The sequence below is a fragment of the Trametes versicolor genome, assembly GCF_000271585.1.
Source record: "Trametes versicolor FP-101664 SS1 unplaced genomic scaffold TRAVEscaffold_5, whole genome shotgun sequence".
Lineage (NCBI taxonomy): Eukaryota > Fungi > Basidiomycota > Agaricomycetes > Polyporales > Polyporaceae > Trametes > Trametes versicolor.
Window position 1 is genome coordinate 1,237,354 of NW_007360325.1, and position 13,772 is coordinate 1,251,125.

Genomic DNA, 13,772 nt, shown 5'->3' on the forward strand with positions numbered 1-13,772 from the left:
TCGCAGCCGCGATCGTGCATGCCGCGGAGGAGCATGAGCTCTGGGAGCTGCGGGAGTTCATGGGCCAGTACACGCACGACCACACGGACAGAGACGTACCATGCTGAAGATAACAGGCATCATAGTGAGGCGCTTCATGGAGCGGTGGTGGTAGACATGGGTGACCCAGGTGCGGTCGAGGGGGATGAGACGGCCGGTGTCGACAGTGCGGGTAAAGATGTTCTCAGGGACGAAGACGCCTTTGTTCCAGAGGAGGATCTGGTCGCGGCGTGCGAGCTCGTTGGCGGCGTGCTTGCGCTCGCGGACGCGCTGGAACCAGTCGTAATAGGAGTCGGGGCGGTGGGGGCGCTCGAGCCATTTGTCGATGAGCATGTCGGTAGCGTCGTTGTCGAGCTTCTGGCATTCGAGCTCGCTCATCGCGAGGCTCGGCGGGATGAACTTGGAGTAGTGGAGGCCGGGCATCGTGCAGCACGCGCTGGGCGTCGGGCGAGGTGAACCCAGAGGGCGCGAGTGAAGACGAGAGGCGGGTGTGAAGAGAGACGAGAACGGAGAAAGCGGGAATGATGCTCGCCCGAAAGAGGCGCCCAATAGAATGGCGCACTGTGACGCGAAACGGCCCGCCCTAAACTGTCTCCCTGCACGCTCGCGACGCGTCCAAGTGCGGTCTTGTCTCCCGACGGTCTTGTCCTGGGGTCTCGCACCTCGGCTCCTGTGCTGCCCCGGCTCTCATCTGCAGCGCGTGAGGGTCACTGTCTCTGCAGGATACGGCGTGGCTCGCGGGATGCTCCACCTGTGCTCGACCTCCTCGCTCTCTCAAGCGCCCGCCTCACCGCGTCCGCTGCTCATTCCGCCCGTCCGTCCTCGCTCTCCGCCTCTACCGTCCGTCCTCGCTCTCCGCCTCCAGCCTCCCTCCTCCTCTCCATTCCGCGCCAGCCTCGTCCAGCCCTCCGTCCCCCGCCATTCTATCCACTCTATTCTCTGCAGCCGCGTCTTCTGCGCTTCGTCGCCGGCTTATCTGCGCCGCGAACGCCTACATCGGGACCGTGCGCAGGTGACGTTCACTTCACACCTTCCTCGCCCAAGAACACCCTGCGCCCCCTCCAGACTTTGACGCCCCTTCCCCAGACGGAGGGGAAATATCGATCTCGAATGAAATACGTTGCTTGCGCGAGCACGAAGACGCCGCAAGCGTTCTTCGCACGCTGGCCCCAGGACACCCCCACCGCCTTCCGTCCTTCCTTCCGTCGCCCCGCAGCAGTCGTTTGCTGTGGCATGTACTCCACGTCATAGACAGCACTCTGCGCTTGCACTCGGTGAGATCTTAGCTCGCCCCGATGCGAACTTCGCTTACCACGTCCATATAGGTTTGCGGGAACGCGCCCGACAGAATACGTCGCCGCGCACGCGCATCGCGGTTCCCCGCGCTGGAACGTTGACAGGATCTTCCTAGTGCACTGATCGCGACGTATGTCCACGCACGAAGCCGCCGTACGCGTCCTTCGCCTGCCACGCCGCTCACGAGCCGGCAACAGTCTCGGCGGCGTCCTCCCCTCCTACCGCCAGATGCACTCGTCAGGCGAGCGCGCACTCTCGCATGCATGCCGAGTGACGTGCGATGTCGCCGTATGTGCGTTTCCAGCCGCCCCGGGCGCGAACTGCGCTGACAGTCGCGCATTTTCAGATCCCCCTGACGCAGAAATGCGAATACGCGGACCAATATTGCTCACGACAGCCCCCCCGCCCACGCCATATTGCGCCAGGAGTGCCCTCAACCGTCTGTGGCAACGAGGGCGCCGCACGACGTCGCAGGCGAGGGGCACGTCGCGCCGTTGCAGTGGCCAGACACGGAAACATGACGTCGACGTCGTGCGTCAATGCCGTACCTGATCGCTTCGCGGATGCAACACACAGCGTCCATGAACACCGGAGCATACACCCTGTGAGGTTCGTCGCGATCCGAGAAGAAAATATTTGGCACATTTCGGCTGATTTCATGTGTTTTCAGGTACAAAATGCATTAAATCGCTCGTCCCGTGCCCGTCCCGCGCCGTACGGACGTGTATTTTGGCCAGAACATGCCCACAGATGCTGACAGTCGTTCGCCGCTGCTTCTGAGCGCGTGCGAACGGTTTGAATTTCGTCCATTTGGCGGGCGATCGATGGCGACCACGCCTACGTGCACGTCATCTCGCGTACCGCGCCACCCCCGCCGCCCAGCTTCTTACGTCGCGCAACGTACACCCACAGCATACATCTGGTGCGTTATCAGCTGTGCCGCTCACGATTCACGCTGACCACGGCGCATTTTCAGGCGCCCTCAGCACCCACCCCAAGGCCTGCCGCGCCGAATTCGGCGTACGAGCGCGGCGCAAACGTCGCGCATACGAACACCCAAGAGTACCCCGAGGGCGCACGGCATCTTAGAGGGCGCGGGCACGACGTAGGCGCCGCCCCCGCGTCGGGGCTCCCGCCGCCATGCCGTCACCTTAGCGGGCGCGCGACGCACCCCAGGCGTCTCAAAACACAACCACAGGCTCGGTGCATCATGGGGCACACGCCCTCCGCCTCTCGACGCGATCCGGGAAAGAAAGTTCGCGGCGCACTTTCGCGGCGCGGGGACACGGATACGGCCGTCGCGCGACGAGGACGCCGCCGGGCGCCGGGCAGCTTGGCACGGGCACTCGAGAGGCCCCGCCCCGCGTTCCGCGCGATTTTGAGCCGCGCACGACGGCTGTGCGTTCCGCGGCGGGCGGAACTCTGGCGAAATGGACGCCAAAATGCGTCGAAAATGCCGCGATCGGCGCGCACATGGACCGAATTGGGTGCAGAGGCGCATCCGACGGGCGGGGCGGGTGCGTTCGGCGTGCATGGCGATCACAGTGTCGCGGGGAACGCGCGCAGGAGGCTTGCACGCCGTTCGCGGAAGGCGCACAGACTCGGTGCACGGCGACTCCGCCGCCGGCGCGAACGGCGCGCGGACGCGCGGACGCACTTCTCGATGCGGCGCCATCGCCATTGCCGACGCATGGCACGTCGTGGACGTTAGACCGACGTCCCCATACGACCAGGTCGCGTGTGCGCGGCGGACGGCAGAGGCCCGCCGGCGCGCGCTGTAGCTAGTGACACCTGTACTTACCTCGTGGCCCGCCCCGCAATGCAACTTTCATGCACCTCGCTGCGTGCACGCGTACCCCGCCTCGACGCCCGTGCCTCGCAGGACACAGCGCCCGCGACGCCGTCTGCTACGGTATCTACGGCTACGGCTACATCTCCCGCCCTCCCCACGCCCGCTTGTTCCGAGTCGCTGTACCCCGTACGCGAACTCCGCCGCCGGATCGTGTCCGAGTCGTGCCTGGATCGAATAGCCTACAAGGTGAGCTCATCATGTCTATACACACCAGAGGAGCCCGCTTACCTCTTTTCGTAGATGTCTCGTCTGTTGATCGAGATGTGCCGTGCACGCGCACGCGGTCCATGACGTCTGGCTCGTCCGGAACAGAGGGGCTAAACGTGTTAATGCGAGATTGAAGGGCGTGGGAGGTACGTACTTTCCGCGCCGCATTGGGCGTGTACTAAATTGGGTTTTGCCGCAGTCAGTGAACGAGGCGGGATACTACAAAACGCTAGAGACGACTGACCTCCTGAACCGCATAGGAACGAGCGCGAGCGCGAGCGCAATCCCGCGTCAGGTGCGTCGCGGGCCCGCGCGTACACTAACGGCTGTAGACGCGTCTGCTAGCGGCGTCGGCGCGAATGGGAGAGGCCGGATGTGTCAGTGGTAGGAACCATCACGGACAGTTTGGCAGGTACGTACCGTTCCTGGCGTTCGCATTACAGCTTGTTCGCGCTGACTTGAGCCGTCTTGCAGCTAGCAAACGGCGTGAGAGGCTGCGATGGACAACCGACTTGTCGCCTGCCGTCCCACAATGCGGCTCTCTCGTGCGCACTGCTCTTCTCCTCGGCGCACACACGCCCATCGTGTCGACGTCTTGCGCGCAGACGGGCGCGACACCCCGCTCCTACCGTCTACTACAGTGCTACGGCTACGGCTACTTCCCTCCCACCCCTGCTCGCTTGTCTCCCGCGTCCTACACGCTTACGCCGCGTCGGGGCCGTGCCGCGCCCGGATCTAGCGGCCAAGTGAGCTCGTATGTCCTGCGCGGACCAGAAGATACGGCTCACCTCGTTGCGGGCGACATCTGGCGCATCGGCAGAGGTGCATCGTGCACGCGCACGCGATCCCCGACGTTCGGAGCGTCCTGCACGGAACAGAGGCGTTCGCATCAGCGGCCGGCGCATTCCTGGAAGCGTGTAAGCAGTACGTACATCCCGTATCGTGGCGGTGTCGTGCTAAACTGAGCTGTATTGCAGGCGGTGAAAGGAGCGGGAGACTGCGGAAGGCGGAAGGCGGACCTGGGAGAGGCCCCCGGAACTGCGTCAGAACGAGGACGAGCACGTCTTCAAGTGCGTCGTCGCGATTTCCCTCGCCCGGCGCGCGGTCCAAGGCACGGCAAAGCGGTCTCACTCACCTCGCTGTGTCCGTTATCGCAAGCTCGCGCACATGCGCACGCATACGGACGTGGGCGCGTGTGTGTGCGTATCTGGACGCGCGGAAAGGAGAGGGCGGACGTGTGAGCGGCAGGCTCTGTTCTAGACCGTGCAGGACGTGCGTACCGTTCATCTTGCAGGGTGTTCGCGCTGACTCAGGCCGTCTTCCAGCTGATGAACGAGGTGAGAGGGTGCGGGAGGGCAAACACCTGAATAAGAACGACTGACCTGCGGCCTCAGTGCGTGTGCGGCGATGCGTCGAGACAGCCGAGGGGGCGGAGGGTGTTGGCGACCATGTACGCGAGGGTGCTGGGCGAATCGAGCATCGGGTGGAGACAACGGCGAGGGAAGATGAAGGCAAGGTGTCCGCCCCATCCCCGCGCGCACGGGTACAAATACGAATTGCAGAGGCCGTTCGCCGCGTGTCGCACGGACCTCGGCCGACTCGTGGGGCTTGGCTACGAATATGCGAAGACTGGGTCCGCGCCGCGGCCTCGGACCGCACTGTTCCCTCACCCGCCCGCTTCCTCTCCCTTCGCTTTGTCGAGCGGGCTTCGTCGCCGTAGTGTGTCTCTCCCGCAGGTAATGGTCTCTAGTGCAGCGATTTTGTAAGTGTATCCACCGCCACGAGCACGCCGTTCTGAAGATGCTATGGGCATGCAGACTTCTCCGCCTCCTCTGGCACTGTCTGCTCGTACTCTTCCGGACACCAATCCCGGCCGCATCCCCGGTGCATTCTCGAGACTCGACGGAACAGAGATAGCCGCAAAATTACGGCGAGCAGAAGCACGGCCCTCGGGGCGAACTTCCGTGTGCCCTGTCGGTAGTAAGTCCGAAACACTGCGGCTGTGTGTGCCGCACAGTACCCGCCAATTCCTGTACTAAACAGCCAAGCTCCGGATGGATAGCGCACACGGAGCGCTGTCATTTGGCGGTATCAACCCTGAGCGCTGAGCTGCGACATCATCGGCTCTGCATGCTATTGTGTCCTGCCGCCTCGTGCACACTGTACCAGGCACTAGGCAAGAGGATTGAAGCAGCCTTCGAACACATGCGTGCATAACTGTGGGGTCTTTGGATGAATGAATAGACCTGTGTGCTGCTCGCTGGGTCTGCTATCCACAATGAGAGGACATGTGCAGGTGCATAGCACCATCATCAGGAAAAACCCCCCGGGCAAATGAGCACAAACGAGCGCAAATGAGAGCTTAAAGACCATGTATTAGCCACTTTAGCTGCAGAGTGCTAATTAGATAGGTCCCCACATAATAAAGATTTTACTAGCACTAATTTGCACTCAAAATGCGCTATTGAGCACGCTGTAAGCTTCATATATCCCACTACTAACAGCACACAATAATGAGGGTGTGAAGTAGATCTATTGACCACATCGTGATATAGCGTACAAAGTATACAAATATCATATATACATGCACTATAACATCATGTCTAGACCACAACGTAGACACAGACTGACGACAAATACCAAAGCTTGGCATGACAGACCAAGGGACAGCGAAGTCGAGGTGCTCGCACAGGGACAGACACAAGCAACAGCGAGTGAAAGGAGAAGTTGAGAGTGCTACAGCGAGACAGAGATGTGAAGACAGAGATGGAGCAACGAGGACGAGAATGTATGCAGCCAGGATTGAGCAGACAGGACGTACTAGTGAGCCGGGATAAGGACAGATAATGACGCCGAACAGAACGAGTAGATTGGGGCCGGTCGAAGTGCACAAGCAGGACACTAGGTGGTAAGAGATGACACGGGAGCAGCGAGTGCGATGGCGGGTTCACACAGACATTGAGACCAGAGGTAAACCACAGCAGACATGAGCTGTATATAGCACAAGTTGTCAGCCAACGGGCTCATAGTGGAGGAGAGAAGTGGGTCTCACCGACAGCACCGCTCTCTTGATCTTCTCGGAGGTCCGCAGTATACGATGACGGCTCACACAGCACGACCGTATTAGCACGCAGCTGAGAGGGCGAGAAGCGACGGCGGGTGTGCGTTAATGAGTGCGAGGTAGAGGGGACCAAGTCGGCCACTAGAGTAGGGGACTTAGCTGATTTCCCCCGAGTGTGAGAACGCGAGCCCATGCTGGGGACCTGTAGACGAGGAGGCACGGACAGCGGGCGAAGCTTGAGCACGCCAAGGAGAGGCTTGATACCTCGGACAGCTTGTAACCCAGGACAAGAGCCGCAAGAGGAACATACAAGCGAAGGAAATGTCGTGTTGGTGTCTGGAAGCAGTAGGGCAGTGGAAGAGCAGCTCGAGAACACCATAGCAGGGTGGGCTTGGTGGTGGACTTGGAGGGAGGAGGGAGAAACATGCGGTGACGTGGCTCCCCAAGGTGCATCACCAACAGCGTCAAATAGTTAAGCGCCCCGGATACTAGCTATTACCGACATCCGGACATCCGGATCGCCCGGGATTTAGTCGGTCTTCTGAAGCGCGCATTCGACGCGCATTCCTCGAGATCGCTCTCGGACAACGATTGGTGCAAAAGTGCTCTCTCTCACCTGGGCTTCCGTCTTTGCCATATGTCTGCACCGTAATCTTTAAGCTGTCAGTACTTGTGTCACCAGTAGGAATCATTAGCTCGTTAATACAGAATTACTCGAAAATTATCACTAATGTGCCAGGCTTCCGGCTGATTATTCCAAATAAGCATCTTGAGTGCTAATCTGCCAGGGGGGTTTTTCCTGATGATTGTCTGGACTCGGACACTGATGCACAACATTAGCATGATCTTTGCCTTGCTAAACGACGCTTCTACTGCCATCTGGTGGGTGCACTTGTCGCACCGCAAGCTTCTAAGCAGCCGGCTCATCGAAAGGTCTCGACTCTCAAACTCTAATCAAGCTCTTGGAATCGGGCCAAGTTGCACTGCAGCATCCCGCGGTGCTCCGTCTCTTCGTCTGCTGCCACCGCTTGACTTTGGCGACTGATCAGACTGCTTATTTTTATTAAATGCGTGTGAGAGCGGGGCAGATGTTGAGGACACTGTCAGCCCGTCAATCTGGCCCATGTAGCTCGCAGTACAGGACCGTTAGAGTGCTTGATGCACAAGCAGTACACGCTGAGGGTTCGAGACACTCACCATAATATATATCTTGTTCCATGTACACATCTCCGGCGGAAATATCTGGTGCCGTTGCAAAGGAGACACTTGATGCGGCAGGCGAGATTGAATCGTTCATTGACCCTGTCAAATGCGAGTAAATCAGGGTCAGGCGAGTCTGCGAAGTGCGCGTACCACTTCCGAGGCTAGTGGCCGTGTGCGCGGCCTGCGGGGCGACAACCTCAGCTGAGATCGACGCAAGCGCGCCTAGAACTCGTCTACTCCTTGCTGTGCACTCAAGTATCTCCTGTGCGCGCCCGGATGCACGTCTTCTCCCTCTTGCACCTCGCCCTTCTACTACCCTTGCCGCGATATGCACCCGGAGCGCAAGCGCGACCCATTTGTGCCCCACGTGCAGGCACATGGCAGACGACCTGTATCGGCATGGGACAACGTCAAGGACGACATGCGTGCGTGTCTGGACAATGGCATCGGTGAGTAATGGTGTCCAACGCTCGAAGGTTTGTGTACTTACACTGTCACCAGACCGTCTCTCGCACGGGGCACAGACGCGGATGCGGTATGCTCCAGCCTACTATGCCTCCGACATCGTCATCAAGGGCGGCCACAAGATCGTCGGATGGCCGGCGGACGTACCATTCACAGATCTCAGCAACGTCCGCGGCGGTGCCGTGATGCTCTATGAGCTCCGTCGGCGGTGGTGCCTGCCCGATGGACACCCCGAGAAGCTGCACTTCGAGCCAGCGTCGCGCGAGGACCAGGCGAACGCCGCACGCGATCCCGAGAGCGTCCATCCCACACCCCAGCACTTGCCGGAGCTCAAGGCGCAGGCGGCCAGTCGCAGGAGAGGCGCTACTACGGTCCACGTCGACACCTACCGCCCCGACAACATGGAGTACACCGGCCGCCAGGCGACGTCGACGGTGCCCGAGCCCAAGGAGCGTCGGCAACAGCGATTGGATACGAAGAAGCGGCGGGCACGAGCATCAGACTCATCGACGCGAGTGCGGAAGCGGCGGCGGCGGGAGGGCATCAAGAGCAGGGGGTACGTGCTGCCAGGGACGAGTGGGGCAAGCAGTAGCGGCGCCGGGCGAGCATCAGAGGAGCAGCCGGTGGACGACTACGACCTGGACGACCCAATCACCGAGTTCGATTAGACGACTCCCGACGGTGAGCTCTCTAGCGCGATCGGGCCTGCATCGGACAGCGAGAGGAAGAGGGCTTAGTTTGGGTGCAGCGTGTGCGGCATGGCAGGGTCCGGGAGGTTGACAGATTCGTGCTAGATTAGTCTATCCACTAGTAATGTCTGGTATCTACTAATCGACGAGCGAGCGGAGAGGAAGCCAGGGAGGCGGCGAGGCGGGCGCAGTAGTTGCGGAGGAGAGAGAAGGTCCGCCGCGCCGAACCTTTACGCGCGGGCGCTACAAACAACGCTGCCTGCCAAATTGGGCATGTTTACTCGGATTCGGGCCTCCGCGCGAGCATCCTTTCGCTCGTTACACTGTCTGCTCTGAAAACCGTGTACAGGCGGGTTCAAAAGTACTGACCAGATAGTACGGGGTCGGCCACCGGCTGCTTTTCGGTATCGTCTGTGAGATCAGGCCGTGCGTCAAGTCCGCGGGCGGCTGGACTACCCTGAGCTGCCTAATTGAGGCTCAACGGCTGGCCTCACCCTGAGATTGATTTATGAGCTGGCATTACGTGGTAAGCTGCTGCAGCGATGAATCGGGAAAGGCACTACCTCGACGATAAATCCCGGCCGGCGTCCGCCCCACCGTCTTCTCTTCTTACTCCCCACTAGGCCCCTTTCCCCCTACTTGCTGACTCCCCTCGCCGGCACTCCCATCTGTCTGCGTCATCTTCCGTCAACATTACCCACCTCTTCTACGCTCTGATTGCTTGCCACTATGCTGCCGCTGCCAGCCGCTCAGCCTCATTCCGATTCTGTATCCCCGCCACCCGCCACCTGCGCAACACCACCACCACTCGACGCTCTGCCCGTCAGCATCAAAGGCAGCCATCCCAGAACGAGCTCACTAGCGGCGCCGAGCACGACCAGTCAACTCGCAGCAGTGTCCAAGACGGCAGGGTGAGTTGGCAGTGCATGTCGAGCGAGGCCAAGACCAAGATGCCAGCCTGGAACCGTGTAGCACGAGACAAGACGCTGCAGGCCACACCGAAAGCGCAGTTCTCTCGATTCAGCAGACGGCAGAAAGCAAGTGATAGACGAAGACCAAGGTTGGCGAGTGAGCACAAGTGTATTCGCCGTGTTGCCATCTTACTAAGTAGTGCAGTCGGTCAGGGCATCCGGCATTGTGGGCGTGACGAGCGCCAGGGGGACGGCAGATCGAGAGGGTGCCGCCGCATGCAGAAGGCAGCACAGCAGGGGGTCGACGCGTACGATGTTTGCGCGTTTCCTGGGGATGTGAAATATACTACAAAGGTGAGCATGCATACATTGAACTCTGATTCACACTGAGCACGTACGAAGGCGACACAAGCGCGTCAAGAAGGACGTGACGAACAGGCGCCACCTTGGACGCATGAGGCGCCGCGGGCCGATGTGATTCCGCGCTGCTGGACGACGCAGCTGTGCCGTCGAGCTCATGCTTGTCATGTACCAGGGACCGCTGCAACAGTGAGCATCGAGGCGAACAGCAAAAAGCGGGAGGACGCGGGGGGATGCAGTAGTGCCCGTCGGCTGAAAAGGTGAGCATCACATCCTCAACGCGCGTACCTTGCTGAGTCGAAGTCCCACAGCCCCGCACCGCTGGTGATCCACTGTACGCGAGGAGCCCGGGAGCGGAGAGCCACGAGTGCAAGCAAAGGCGACGCGAGACGACGCGAGACGACGTAGGCAGCGGGCGGTGGTGGCGGTGCGGAGGTGAAAGGAGGAGTGAATGGGCGCGTGGACGAACGGATCCACAAGGTATGGGCGCCAAATCTGACATTGCCCTCTCTTTCCATCCACGACTGTCCGGTGGCCTCGCGCAGACATCGCGGACACGCGAAGAAGCACACGCGCCCCATGCGGACTCCTTCGAGATATTCCGCTTCGCGGAGTACAACCTTTGCATCCGAGCACGCGCCGGTGGGGTGCTCGAGGCGAATGGCTATGCTGGCTCTTCCAGGGCCTGTGTCTCGATATCACGACGCTGCCAAGCCACGACGGTGTGTACTAGCTACCATGGTACTGACTGTATTCCTTTCTTTGCAGTGCCACATGCCCTGAGTGCTCGCAGAGCCGCTCGACAAGTGTGGCCCATCGGGCTCGCGCGAGGCACTCTCCCGGGTACGTTTGCATGATGCTGTCGAAGGTGAGCGTGCACGCACATATAGTGCGCATTTTCGCCCTGACATGATTCACAGGCCGCAGACAGCATTTCTGCGTGGGCAATTGACCTCTCGAGCTTGGCCGTGCGTAGTCGAGCGCCGGAGTGCGCAATTTCGACATGGCGCGCACGCGGCGAGATGAGACGGGCGCGAACGGCAGCAACCTGCGTTTTGCGAATGCACGAGCCACGTCGCGCGCGCACCGACTATGATACGGAGTTAGACGAATCACGAGGACGTTCGCCAGAGGGCCCGCATGATGGTAAGTGCCATCGCAGGCAGGTTGTCCAGCGGGTGAGATGTCTGACCCGTCTGCCGCAGATTTGGACCGCAAGAGCAGGCGCGAACTCAGACGACAGTTTCGGAGCGATCGGTGCAGGGCGGCAGAAAGTTATGGACACCCATGCCGCGAGCATGAATTTCGCGCAAAGTCTGCGCGTGGGCGGCTTGCGCGCAGACTTCCCGAGTGCAATTGCACGTCGCGGTCTACACTTGGGCGTAAACCACGTTCCGACGGTACCTCGACCTCGCGGTGCACGATCTGCGCATTCGGGCGCGTCCGGGCGCTTCTCAGCGAGTACGGTCGTCTGGCCGCCCTCTCGAGCCCGCGTTTTTCGCGTTTCCCGCCGTTGGACTTGTGTATATTACTGCGTGGGGTGCTACGACGCGATTCCCAGCCATGTAGCACCGTGTCCTTGCAGGAAATATATTTTTCGGCCCTTCTGCTCTCTGTGTGTCTCCCCTCCCCTCCCGCCGACTGTCCTAATAACCCCTACCGTCCTAATAACCCCTCCTGTACTGCCAGAGTCCGTTAATCTCATTGCAGGTACTCTCCTTGCATCCCCCATCCACGTGCACTCCCGCGCACCGAGCAACGAGCACGCCCAGCCGCCATCGCACCGCCACACACACTCGCTTCCGTGCAAACAAATATATTCATCGCTATGTACATGTCCACATCCGCCCCGCGCCACACTCGTCCGCCCGCGCACCTGCCTACCGCCCACCCGCCCAGTCCAATCGCTGGTGGTCCGCCGAGCAGTACTTCACGAGCTTGCATCGGCTGCACACGAGCCCCGCGTAGCTCGTGCGCGCGCCCGCGCCGCCGCCGTACTCCGCGCCCGCCTCGCTGCCCTCGCTGCTGCCCTCGGAGCTCCCCTCCCCAGTCGGCGGCGGGTCGTCCGAGAAGCACACGTCGCAGTCGATCCAGTTGCACATCTCCTTTCGGCGCGCGCGCCGCCCATAGCGATAGCGCATCTTCTTCGTCTTCGTCTTCTTCGTGGACGTGCACAGCACCGCCGCGGTGGCGGGCCCGTGCTTGGGGAAGCGGATGAGCTCGCAGCAGTTGTCCGTGCAGCCGGGGTTTGGGCAGCCGCTGGGGAAGTCGTGGTAGACGTCGTGGGAGGGGACGAAGTGCGGGTTCGCGAAGAGGATCTGCGAGTAGGACATCGTCTGGTGCGAGAAGAGGACGATGAATGGCGGGCGCTTCTCGTGGAGGATCGCGCGCAAGGTGAGGTCGATTTGGGGGAAACAGGGGGTGCGGCGGTTGCGGTCGAGGGTGCTACTGAGTTGTATGTCTAAGGGCGAGTGATGAGGACCGTTATATTTGATACTGGGTAGAGGATAGTATGCGCGAGGCGCAGGAAATGTCCTGGAGAGACGACCCCGCCGTGAGGAATCAACCGCAAGGTTGGAAGTAGACGAAACGCTGAACACACAATTCCACAATTTCACATTTTGACCTCCCGGTTACACTTTCTCGCGCGTAGCCATCGTATGACACGATCTAAACACGCTGGACCGCTGCAAAGACGGGAGTGTCGCCGATTTTTGTTGTCGTTCTCAGTCGGCATACGGCGCGACTTGGACACGGCAGAATCGGAGACCGCGCCCGCCTCTAAGATCTGGCAGTCGCTGGTTCAGGGGCAGTGGCTACGATCGCGAGGCCGTGAAGCCGGAGTGCCGTGAATATGAACTTGTGGAATTCGGCAATCCATGACCGCCCCCACTCCCATCCACCGAATGATGGGTATCATGTGTGCATGTTGCAAGGAATAATGTATAGGGATCGGGCCGTCCGCGCCAATGTCGCCGACTCTGCCGCCGGTTTGCTTCGCCAGAACGAAGCGCGACGCGGTGGACTCGGCGACAGAGGGACGTATATGCACGCACGCGCTGGTCTACAATCTCGCGCAACGGCCTTCTGTGGCGGAATGGAACTTGCATGCCGTGAAGGCGGATTGGTGAAACCGGACGAGCATGCTTGTAAAACTCACAGTCATGATTGATCTTCTGCTCTGCGCTCGACTTGCAGTAACCCGAAGATGTGTTTTGACAGACATATTGGAAGTATTCGGACACTTGGTCCATCTCGTGTCGTTTGAGGTCGGTGACAATGACGTAAATTTCATCGCAGCCGCGATCGTGCATGCCGCGGAGGAGCATGAGCTCTGGGAGCTGCGGGAGTTCATGGGCCAGTACACGCACGACCACACGGACAGAGACGTACCATGCTGAAGATAACAGGCATCATAGTGAGGCGCTTCATGGAGCGGTGGTGGTAGACATGGGTGACCCAGGTGCGGTCGAGGGGGATGAGACGGCCGGTGTCGACAGTGCGGGTAAAGATGTTCTCAGGGACGAAGACGCCTTTGTTCCAGAGGAGGATCTGGTCGCGGCGTGCGAGCTCGTTGGCGGCGTGCTTGCGCTCGCGGACGCGCTGGAACCAGTCGTAATAGGAGTCGGGCGGTGGGGGGCGCTCGAGCCATTTGTCGATGAGCATGTCGGTAGCGTCGTTGTCGAGCT

At 60.4% G+C, this 13,772-nt stretch overlaps 4 protein-coding genes across 4 annotated transcripts in view; 2 read left to right on the plus strand and 2 right to left on the minus strand.

Annotated features, from left to right (window-relative positions):
• TRAVEDRAFT_122406 (uncharacterized protein) overlaps nucleotides 1-462 on the minus strand; it is a gene marked incomplete at both ends in the record, with an annotated part of 3,444 nt that extends 2,982 nt beyond the window's left edge. The window contains one exon of the mRNA XM_008039585.1: nucleotides 100-462. Within this exon, the coding sequence (XP_008037776.1) occupies nucleotides 100-462 (363 nt within the window). The remainder of the gene's footprint in view (nucleotides 1-99) is intronic.
• A 1,876-nt stretch (nucleotides 463-2,338) lies between these two features.
• TRAVEDRAFT_71498 (uncharacterized protein) lies at nucleotides 2,339-5,114 on the plus strand (the record flags this gene model as incomplete). The annotated part of the gene is made up of 8 exons (XM_008039586.1): nucleotides 2,339-3,373; nucleotides 3,428-3,450; nucleotides 3,531-3,540; nucleotides 3,594-3,689; nucleotides 3,740-3,806; nucleotides 3,869-4,140; nucleotides 4,215-4,311; nucleotides 4,789-5,114. Exons 1-8 carry the CDS (start codon nucleotides 3,155-3,157, stop codon nucleotides 5,112-5,114), a joined length of 1,110 nt encoding a protein of 369 aa, XP_008037777.1. The 5' UTR covers nucleotides 2,339-3,154.
• A 2,872-nt stretch (nucleotides 5,115-7,986) lies between these two features.
• TRAVEDRAFT_46736 (uncharacterized protein) lies at nucleotides 7,987-8,791 on the plus strand (the record flags this gene model as incomplete). The annotated part of the gene is made up of 2 exons (XM_008039208.1): nucleotides 7,987-8,107; nucleotides 8,160-8,791. 2 exons carry the CDS (start codon nucleotides 7,987-7,989, stop codon nucleotides 8,789-8,791), a joined length of 753 nt encoding a protein of 250 aa, XP_008037399.1.
• Nucleotides 8,792-11,963: 3,172 nt separating this feature from the next.
• TRAVEDRAFT_122697 (uncharacterized protein) overlaps nucleotides 11,964-13,772 on the minus strand; it is a gene marked incomplete at both ends in the record, with an annotated part of 4,739 nt that continues 2,930 nt past the window's right edge. The window contains 2 exons of the mRNA XM_008039587.1: nucleotides 11,964-12,544; nucleotides 13,244-13,424. Coding sequence (XP_008037778.1) covers nucleotides 11,964-12,544; nucleotides 13,244-13,424 — 762 coding nt within the window. The remainder of the gene's footprint in view (nucleotides 12,545-13,243; nucleotides 13,425-13,772) is intronic.